This window comes from Medicago truncatula, chromosome 4 (assembly GCF_003473485.1).
Source record: "Medicago truncatula cultivar Jemalong A17 chromosome 4, MtrunA17r5.0-ANR, whole genome shotgun sequence".
Classification (NCBI taxonomy): domain Eukaryota; kingdom Viridiplantae; phylum Streptophyta; class Magnoliopsida; order Fabales; family Fabaceae; genus Medicago; species Medicago truncatula.
Genome location: NC_053045.1, coordinates 15,025,281 through 15,036,676, shown reverse-complemented (window position 1 = coordinate 15,036,676; position 11,396 = coordinate 15,025,281). Strand labels below are relative to the sequence as shown.

The 11,396-nt window shown below is 37.1% G+C and overlaps 1 protein-coding gene and 1 pseudogene across 1 annotated transcript; one reads left to right on the top strand and one right to left on the bottom strand.

Moving 5' to 3' along the window:
* Positions 1–1,208: 1,208 nt before the first annotated feature.
* Positions 1,209–3,699, top strand: LOC11445685 (VAN3-binding protein-like; annotated as a pseudogene).
* Positions 3,679–10,777, bottom strand: LOC11443915 (probable lactoylglutathione lyase, chloroplastic). Its single transcript, XM_003605755.3, has 7 exons — positions 10,597–10,777; positions 10,412–10,476; positions 10,003–10,215; positions 9,848–9,895; positions 9,620–9,712; positions 9,370–9,510; positions 3,679–3,774 (listed from the first exon to the last, which is right to left on the bottom strand). The coding sequence occupies exons 1-7, from the start codon at positions 10,739–10,741 to the stop codon at positions 3,733–3,735; spliced, it is 747 nt and encodes a 248-aa protein (XP_003605803.2). The 5' UTR covers positions 10,742–10,777; the 3' UTR covers positions 3,679–3,732.
* Between the last annotated feature and the right edge of the window lie 619 nt (positions 10,778–11,396).

Genomic DNA, 11,396 nt, shown 5'->3' with positions numbered 1-11,396 from the left:
AAGCGGAAGTAAGAGATACATGGAATAGAGAAAGTGTGTACCTTTCTCTCCATCTCATGTGGTTCTTATAGTTGCCCTGAGGAGATTTCCAAGAGTTGAGCGTTTAACGACTGAATTTGTAACAGTTTTTACGTCTCCTTAATATTCGCCCTTGTCCCCGCCTTTGTTTCGGTCGTTGTCCTTGCGAGCCGTTATTGACTTGTTGAAGAAGCTTTGACCCTTGGTTAGGTTGTTTGCGTTATGTCAAGTTTCTTATGGATTGAGCCTAGGCCCTGTCCAGAACAGTCATTTTCTTTAGTCGACAAAAAAGGAGTGATGTGGGGCAGATTGCAGAATGACATTGTCAATGGTGAGGTAAAATGTTGAGTTGTTTTTTCTTAAAGCAAGGTAAAATGCTGAGTTAGCAGGCACAAATGTACATATGTTAAACTCATAGAAGTTTATAGATATTTCTGTAAAACAATAAACTAAAGAAATAGCGCGTGTGCATATAAATGGGTCCCCAAATTCTACTTTAAAAAATGATAATGGTGACAAAGAATAATCCTATAATGATGAACTCCGCTGCCATAAAAACAGGTCTTTAACTCTTTATGCATAAAGCACTGAGAGGTGGAAATGAAAAGATACAACTAAAGTGGAGTCAAATATAAATGGCCTTTCAATTGGGTCCTTTTGTTCATCACTAAGATTCTTTTATGTTGTTTTTATCATCCTAAATAAAAAGCACTATTTTTTTTGTTCAGGCAAAATAATACTGAATTTGATTTTGGAGGTTTGTCAGAGACAGATATGCCTCATGTCTCAGAGCGTTTACAAAAGTACTTTTAGATTGTCCACCGAGGTCATAACACTGACAAGTGGAGTTGAATCCACATCTTTGTAGGGTATGAGTCAACTCCTTACCAGCTGGACCAACCTACGTTGGCAAATATAAAGCACGTTGGTACAACATCACGTTTTCTTTTTAAATATCTAACTATTGCTCATAAGTTCTCTCATCATATTGGTCTCTTGAGTGATTGAAGCTTTAGGGTATTCATTCATCTTTACAAGTGAGTGTTAAAATTGGTAAAAGAGAGAAAGTTGTTTTCCATTTCAACATTACTACTTAATATGAACAAAAATGAAACCAAACTACTTTTAATTCTTATGTTCAAGGTCCATTCTCATGAAAATATTTAACTCATTTTCTGTGATTAATTTCAATGACAGTGAACTCAGTCTCTAAATGCTCAGTTAATCAGCTGGAGAACATAGATGAGAATGTTCCTGTAGATAGGCCTGCATCATCTTGCGCTGCACCTGATACCCCAACTGAATCTATGGAGTTCCTTCTATGTATTGGTTCTGAACTTCTGATACAAGTTATGTTTAGCAGCTATCTGACGGACATTCTCATCAGATTTCGCCAAGAGACAGTAGCGAAACAAAGGTATTTACTTTACTTACTACTCATGTTAAACTTGTGTGGTTCATGAATATAATCATAAAGCACAAGAAATAATTTTGCACAGCGATTAAATCTTTGGTATATATAAATGAAATAACAGTAATCATTCATATGCAGGATTTATTTTTACTTCACCAAGCACTTTCTCCAGAATTCCTTTCCAGCCAAAACTTGCTGAGAAATGGGGTATCTTGCATTCAACATGTGATTATATTCATCAATTATAATCAGATAAATGCTCAATCTGTAACTATTTTCGTTAATTTTTTGTGCAAATTTTTGCTCATCAGCTTTACAGGAGCTTAATAAGAGGGAGGACTACGGGTAGGTGGTTGAAAGATCAGAAGGAGAGGAAAAAACAGGAAATCAGGACTCATAATGCTCAGTTGCACGCCACAGTATCTGTAGTTGGTGTTGCTGCCGCTGTTGCAGCAGTTGCGGCTTCAATAGCATCATCCGAAAAGCCTAATCCCAACCAAAAGAACCCTACCATGGCTTCTGCTGCAATTGCATCTGCCACAGCTCTAGTAGCCTCTCATTGCATTGAGATTGCAGAAGATATGGGAGCTGAACAGGACCAAATCATAACAGCAGTTGACTCTGCTATTAATGCAAAAACCAATGGAGATATTATGACTCTAACAGCCGGAGCAGCCACAGGTATCAGAATTTAAAGTTGATTTATTCATCTGAAACAAAATTGAACCTTGTTTACCAACAGTTTAATTTATTTTTTAATTTCGATAGGTTTAACTATGTTTTTGGTCTCTGCAAATATATCAATTTTTGCTTTTAATTCTTGTAAAAATATATATATTTTTTGTTTTCAGTCCCTGCAAATATACCAATTTTTGCTTTTCGTCCTTGTTTTTTTTGTTTGAGTCCTTGCAAAATTTATTCATGTTTAAATTGGTCCCTGTAATTTGTGGAGTATTTGATTTTAATCTCAAAATAAGAACTAAAATGAATATTACAAAAACCAATGAACAAATTTTGTAGGGATTAAAAAAATCAAGGATCAAAAGGAAAAAGTGATATATTTACACAAACTAAAAACAAAACAAGAAAAATTACAGGGACTAAAAGCAAAATTTGGTATATTTACATTCAATGTAAAAATCAAACACCAGACCAGTTTTAATGGCTCAAAGGAGAATAAAAAGAAAGAACAATTAAGTATGAGCAACGTAATGGTATGAAAGTTCGAGCTAAAACCTACAATCTGAGTTCATTTCTATTGATTCTGTCAAACAAATTCTACCACAAAATAAGAGAAAATATAATGAACTAAATGGCAGCATTGCGAGGAGCTGCTACTTTGAAGGCACGTATGGAGAAAGGGCTTGGAGCTACTACGATTCCAACAGTTGAGGAGAAGTGCGGTGAAGCCAAAGAAGCAAACATGTTGACAGCACTGGACTGTGTCTTTAGAGGAGGAGTACTTCTCAAACATACAAGAAAAGGTATGTCTAGTGTCTACTGCCATGTTTGTAACAATGACTTCATTGAAATTTAAGAATAAAAGAAGAATACCAAATGTATAAATCAGTTTACGCTTCTAATGTAAGTACAATACTATTTTAAATGTCCATAACAGGAGTTCTTCACTGGAAGCAAGTCTCTTTCAATATTAATTCAAATTTGCAGGTAATTAATTGAAGACACTCCTACATTCATTAACAAATCACACACATGAGTTATTGGTAGCATCTATATCTCAATTATATAATTATTTGAAATATCTATTCAACACAATGACTACAGGTAGTAGCCAAAATGAAAAGCAAGCATATTGCAGGAACATTCACAAAAAAGAAGAAATGTAAGCCAAGTTTCAGTATGCAAAACTTACTTATTTTACTCTTTGTTACTGTAAGCAATGTTAAGGTATGGCCTATAAAATGACAGATATAGTCACCGGAGTGTGCAGCGATATCCCAGCTTGGCCCGGAAGGGAAAAGGCAACGGCAAAAAGAGAGCATATTTTGGAATAAAAACAGCAGATAGATTAATAGAATTTGAATGCGGAAGTAAAGAAGACAAACAGTTATGGTTAGAGGGAATCCAGTGCATGTTGAATTGCCGCGCCTACTAAAAAATAATAAGGATGAAATTGTGATTGCTGTAAATATGTTTTTTTTTTCTTCCCTTCCCCCCTCATATATAGTGATTGGAGGGACTTTTTATAGTTATAAGATTTTTCTGAAAAAATTGTTGGCCTAGTAGCCTACTATAAGTTTACTGAAGAAGTGTAGGATCTAGCTACAACCATGCTATTGTCACTCTAGTTCCTTCAGAAAATCAACATTATCAACAAATACCTGCAAGAAGTAATAAATAAGTCAATCAGTTGTTGGGCTCGACGAGCTTAACGCAAGTGTAAATTAAAATTCCAAAATCCAAAAGAGACTGGATCTTGCAGCGCAGCGGTAGCAATAAAAAAAATGAACACCAATATTTAACGTGGAAAACCCTCTAATACCGAGGGAAAAACCACGGGACAAACTCCGAAAAATATTCCACTATATTAAAGAATATTACAATATTCTCTCCACTCTCTCACACACACAAGAGATACAATATAGTGTTTCCCGTGAGACCTACTTCTATTCTAATGCTATTATTTTATAGCACCTAGAAGTTATAGAGATGATACCCACCCGGTGTATTTTTCCCACACTCTCTGGATTTACTCAACACTCTATTTTTCCTCTCACACACTTCTACACACACAGAAGCTTTGTATTTTCACTTCTGCTTCATTGATTTCATTCCTTCAAGTACCCCTTTATTTATAGGGGAAATCGGCTGATGAAGAGTTAAATGCTATGCACTCCTTTCACACCAAAGTCATGTCCTTAATGTGTGAAAACTATATTTTATGTCATGCTTTCAAACTGCTCCACCGCAAGCTATGTGTGTTCTCTGCACAACCTATACATAGCCAAACTATTTGAAAGGAAAAACTAAGCCATGCATTTAATGTGTAGAAGAATTTGACAATTGCTTGTTGCAATTTTCCTTTTGGCTGGAACATACCCCACGTGGTGGGACCAACAATTCTCCCCCTCCAGCCAAAGGGAGATATCCTCGCAATTCATTCACCGGCGATCCATGCCGATCAACTCGGCACAAAGTTGAAGCTTTTCACGTGCTACAACTTTCGTCAACATATCTGCGGGATTTTTATCGGTGTGAATCTTTTCCAACATAAATTGTTGTTCTTCCGCTGCTTGACGCAACCAATGATATCTGACATCAATATGCTTTGTACGAGAGTGGTACATCGCATTCTTACTCAAATCCAAAGCGCTTTGACTATCGCAATGGATAACGTACCTTTCCTGCTTCATTCCCAATTGATCAAGAAATCTTTTTAGCCAAAGCATTTCCTTCCCTGCTTCAGCCATGGCAATATATTCTGCCTCGGTTGTTGATAAGGCTACACATTTTTGCAATTTAGATTGCCAAGATACAGCTCCCCCTGCAAAAGTAAACACAATTCCTGAAGTAGACTTTCTACCATCCAGGTCACCTGCCATATCCGCATCTGTGTAGCCTTTCAAAATCGAATTTGATCCTCCAAAGCATAAGCACTTATTAGAGCTTCCTTTCAGATACCTCAAGATCCACTTCACAGCTTCCCAGTGTTCTTTTCCCGGATTGGAAAGAAACCTGCTAACAACTCCAACTACATGAGCAATATCTGGCCTGGTGCAAACCATTGCATACATCAAACTCCCAACTGCTGAGGAGTAAGGTATTGCAACCATAGCTTCTTTTTCATCTTGACTAGTAGGACAACTCACTATGCTGAGTTTAAAGTGATTGGCTAACGGTGTGCTAACTGGTTTAGCACCCTTCATGTTGAATCTTTCTAGAACCCGGTCCACATACTGTTGTTGTGACAACCATAGCTTTCTAGCTTTTCGGTCTCGCAAAATCTTCATGCCTAAGATTTGCTTTGCAGGGCCTAGATTTTTCATGTCAAAGGATTTTGACAATTCCTTCTTCAAATCACCAATCATATCCTCGTCTTGCCCCACTATCAACATATCATCTACATATAACAGAAGGATGATGAATTTGTTACCTCGAAATGTTTTGACATATACACAATGATCTGCATCTGTCTTGGTATATTCATGACTCATCATGAACGAGTCGAATTTCTTATACCATTGTCTTGGTGCTTGTTTTAATCCATACAAGCTCTTCTTCAATTTGCAAACCAAGTGCTCCTTTCGAGTCTTCTCAAATCCTTCTGGTTGAACCATGTAGATCTCTTCATCTAAATCTCCATGAAGAAATGCAGTCTTTACATCCATTTGTTCAAGCTCCAAATCCAAGCTAGCAACTAATCCGAGTATAACTCGAATTGAACTCATCTTAACAACTGGAGAGAAGATTTCATCAAAATCTATTCCTCGCTTTTGTCCAAAACCTTTTACGACTAAGCGAGCTTTGTACTTCACTAGCTTGTCACCATCTTTCTTGAGCTTGAACACCCATTTATTCTTCAAGGCTTTTCTGCCTTCAGGAAGTTTCACAAGTTCATAAGTATCATTTTTCTGCAATGAATCCATCTCTTCTTGCATTGCTTTCATCCATTGGATTTTATCCTTATGAGTTTGAACTTCATCGAAACTTTCCGGCTCCCCCTCATCAGTGATGAGGATGTACTCCGAACTAGGGTACCTGGTAGATGGATGATGATCTCTGCTTGATCTCCTGAGATGAGATGTTGTGGATTGCTCTCCATCTTGAACATCTTCATCATCACCATCTTCAACTACTGGCTCACCATCAACCCCAGGGTCTTCATCAAGATCTCCCCCTTCTGTGGCAACTCTTACAGGAGGAGTGGTAAGTGTAAGATCAACCTTACCATAACGTTTAGGTGTTTCTAGAATAGCAGAATCTGACATAGTTTCTTGCTCATGAAACACTACATCTCTGCTTCTAATAATTCTTCTCTTCTCTGGATCCCATAACCTGTAGCCAAATTCCTCATCTCCATAGCCCACAAATATGCAAGGAATGGCTTTATCATCAAGTTTTTGTCTATGCTCCTTATTTACATGAGCAAAGGCTTTGCATCCAAATACCTTCAGGTGAGAGTAACTTATATCATGTCCGGACCATACTCTCTCAGGAATGTCAAAGCCCAAAGGAACAGATGGAGATCTGTTAATCAGGTAGCATGTGGTTTGAACAGCTTCTCCCCAAAATGGCTTTGGCAGCTTAGCCATTTTCAGCATACATCTCACTTTCTCCATAATGGTTCTGTTGATTCTTTCAGCTACACCATTATGTTGTGGGGTGCCAGGAACCGTCTTCTCATGTCTGATGCCGTGCTCAGAACAATAACTTTTAAATTCATGGGAAGTATATTCACCCCCATTATCCGAACGAAGACACTTCAAAGATTTACCAGTCGATCTCTCCACCATCGCATGAAACCTTTTGAAGTACTGAAACACCTGATCCTTACTTTTAAGGAAGTACACCCACACCTTTCTTGAAGCATCATCAATAAACGTCACAAAATATCTGCTACCACCAAGAGTCTCCACTTCCATGGGTCCACACACATCAGAATACACCATATCCAATTTATTATCTTTCAGCTTTGAAGTTCTGCTGAAAGAAACTCTATGTTGCTTGCCAAACAAACAATAATCACAAGGATTCAACTTAGTACCTTTGTCAGACGGAATGAGGGACTTCCTTGACAAAATTTGCAATCCTTTTTCACTTAAATGAGCCAGCCTTTTATGCCACAAATCTGGCAAAGCAACATTCTCGACCGCATTCAAGCCATCTTTGATCAGCTTGACTTGAGTTTTGTAAAGCGTCGAATACACGACGCCTCTAGCAATCATCAACGATCCTTTGGTAAGTTTCCATTTTCCATCACCAAAGTTGTTTTGAAATCCGGCTAAATCAAGAGCATGGACAGAGATTAGATTTAGACGCAAATCTGGCACATGTCGCACGTCCTTCAGTGTTAGTGTAAAACCGGTATTGGTTTGAACACACACATCACCAATTCCAACAATATCTGCAATGCTATTATTGCCCATCTTTACTTTGCCAAAGTCTCCTACTTTGTACATTGTAAAGAATTCTTTATTGGAAGTAGCGTGATAAGAAGCTGCTGAGTCAATGACCCATTCAACACATGAATCTGCAACATGACATTCTTCTTCTTCAACAGAAAGCAACACCACTTCCCCATCAACTACTGGGGTTGTGGTATTTTCATCTTCGTCTGGTCTTTGATTCCTCCGGTCCTTCTTTTCTTTGTTCTTCCAAGATTTGCAATTTCTTTTGATGTGACCTTCTTCGCCGCAGTGAAAACACTTGAACTTTCTTCGAGGTTGAGATTGTGATCTGTCTTTGGATTTATTGGATCTCCCCCCGCTCTTGCTTCTGCCTCTGTTCTCCGTGACAAGGGCCTGAGAGCTACTTGATCCCATGTCTTTTCTTCTTGTTTCTTCATTGAACATACTATCTTTTACCTGGGACAAAGTGAGCGCTCCATCTGGAGCAGAGTTGCTTAATGACACCACCAAAGTCTCCCAACTTTCTGGCAAAGAACTCAAAAGTAATAGTGCTTGTAATTCATCATCCAGCACCAACTTCATGGCAACCAATTGGTTTACCAAGTCTTGAAAGTCACTCAAGTGCTCGGCAACTGATCTTCCCTCTCGGTACTTTAGATTCACCAACTTTCTATAGCGAAAGTTTTGTTTTGTGCGGTCTTTCTTTGATACATCTTTTCGATGTTCTTCCACAGAGTCTGGGCATTTGTCTCTGTGGCCACATGGTGGAATACACTAAGATCCACCCACTGCCTAATCAGACTGACAACCTTCCGATGAGACTTTTTCCAGTCTTCATCCGTCACCTTATCTGGCTTCGTGTCTCCCTTTTCTACAGGATCATACATATCCTTGTAGTAAAGTATATCCTCCATTTTTGGCTTCCAAATGGAGTAGTTTGTAGAAGTGAGTTTAATCATCGTACCAGTGTTACCAGTTTTCTCCTCCATTTAATTTACACTATACTCTCAAGCTCCAACCGGAGCTCTGATACCACTTGTTGGGCTCGACGAGCTTAACGCAAGTGTAAATTAAAATTCCAAAATCCAAAAGAGACTGGATCTTGCAGCGCAGCGGTAGTGATAAAAAAAATGAACACCAATATTTAACGTGGAAAACCCTCTAATACCGAGGGAAAAACCACGGGACAAACTCCGAAAAATATTCCACTATATTAAAGAATATTACAATATTCTCTCCACTCTCTCACACACACAAGAGATACAATATAGTGTTTCCCGTGAGACCTACTTCTATTCTAATGCTATTATTTTATAGCACCTAGAAGTTATAGAGATGATACCCACCCGGTGTATTTTTCCCACACTCTCTGGATTTACTCAACACTCTATTTTTCCTCTCACACACTTCTACACACACAGAAACTTTGTATTTTCACTTCTGCTTCATTGATTTCATTCCTTCAAGTACCCCTCTATTTATAGGGGAAATCGGCTGATGAAGAGTTAAATGCTATGCCCTCCTTTCACACCAAAGTCATGTCCTTAATGTGTGAAAACTATATTTTATGTCATGCTTTCAAACTGCTCCACCGCAAGCTATGTGTGTTCTCTGCACAACCTATACATAGCCAAACTATTTGAAAGGAAAAACTAAGCCATGCATTTAATGTGTAGAAGAATTTGACAATTGCTTGTTGCAATTTTCCTTTTGGCTGGAACATACCCCACGTGGTGGGACCAACATCAGTGACATAAACAATGAGCGACATAGAGAGGTTAACACAGTAGGAAGGTTTCAAAGAACATATTACATCAAATACAAGGAAAAGATTGAAAAATGCCATACCAATTTCCAACCATCAGGGTCCAAGCAAACAACGATCTTGGTGTTGATACCAGGTAAGGGTCCAGGTTCGCGGATAACCTTCCCTCCACATGATTTGATTGCTTCTGCAGTCTTATAGACATCATCCGTGCCTATAGCAATCTGTACAAAATAGCCACATTCTTATAACGACATGCATTATACATTCATGGAGGACCATGTAATAATTATTAAAACCCTCTTCTGAAAATAGAAAAAGAATAGAATATACCTGTGCATAGCCATTTCCTTTGTCATAATTAGTGACGCCGTAGTTATACGTCAGTTCTAGAACAGGACCATATCCCAACTTGGCTACTGTGTACTGAAAAACAATCATAATCAATGACAAAAGAACAATCATAATCTTTATTATGCATATATTACAAACATCAATCAAAACAGTAATGCCAGGAACACGGATAGCCATGCATCTGATTAACAACCACAAGTAGTTTACCTTTTCCTCAGGGTTGTCTATCTTGTGGAGAAGTTTCATGCCAACAGCCTTTGAAATTAACAAAGACAAGAAAAACATTTAGCCTCTTGCGTGTGTTTGCATCTAAGCAGGAAGAAAGAACCATCATAATAATTACATTAACTAAATACACTCACTTTTTCATAGAAGGCTATGACACGATCAAGGTCACCTACTCGAAGCATCACTTTGCATAAGGGTTCACGAGTAGTTCTTCTCTCCAAAAGCTTAAACCTATAACCACTAGGATCTTCAACGGAAGCAGTTACTATAGAGCCACCTATGACAGACCCTGGTTCTCTTGTAACCTTTCCCCCTTTCGCCTTTACAATATCTACTGTCTTGGAAACCTGCAAAATCGCAGTATAAAACCAAAATAGTCTTAATTGTTTAGTCTTTCCTTTCATACAGATCAATTCTCTCTTTGATTCTTGTCGTTCAATGTTCATCATAATAAGGGAATTCAAAAATGCATAGTAGAAATCAGATAAATGCTTTGCATTGAAGATAGACAATAATGCTTTATTATCTTTTTGAAGAGCTTACATCTTCAGCTATAATACCAAAATGACCAAAACCAGTTCCAATGTCATAGTTATCCATTCCATAATCTGCAATCACCGCGAAATAGCAACTATGATGAGACACAATTTTGTGTAAGTGGTAAACATATAAATGATATGCATAATGATTTTGCCAAAAAAAAAAGTAGCATTAAGATTTCAACTTACTATAAGTAAGTTCAACCGTAAAACTGGAATCTTCAGGCCCGTATCCAAGAAAAGCATTTGAGTATTTGTCTTCTGGTATATCACGTTTTCTTAACAGCTTCATGCCAAGGCATTCAGTGTAGAATCTGTCAAATTTCACACACATTTGAATTGACTTATTTGAGCTTATCTACTTTCATTAACACTTCTGAGTATGTTTGGAAGAGCTTATGGAAACAGCTTATATGAAAATAATATGAAGAAATTAAAATGATAAATGCTTATGTTATAAGCACTTAATTAAGCTGTTTATACTAATAGAGGCTAAGTGATATCTCTAAAATTGAAGAAGTAGAACATACTTTATAGTCTTTTTAGTTAAAGTTTTGTCCTAAAATTAAAAATATATATTGTTTCAACTAAAATTTCAACTTGTCTCAAACAAACAATTCATTCTTATCTAAAATTCATTAATCATTTAATTTCAACCCTTTGATTTAAGGACACAAAAATATATAGTTAAAGTATGTTCTACTTTTTAGTATCAATAATCAATATATACTTTTAGTTTTAGTCATTTAACTATATATTTTTCTGTCCTTAAATCAAAGGGTTGAAGTTAAATGATTAATGAATTTTAGATAAGAATGAATTGTTTGTTTGAGACAAGTTTGAATTTTAGTTGAAACAATATATATTTTTAATTTTAGGACAAAACTTAGGTGCATTTTCTTAGGTATTCTTCATGTGATTCTTCACATAAAATACTCATCACTAACAATGATTTTTCAAATCTACAAATTTCTCAAAGTTTGTTATAA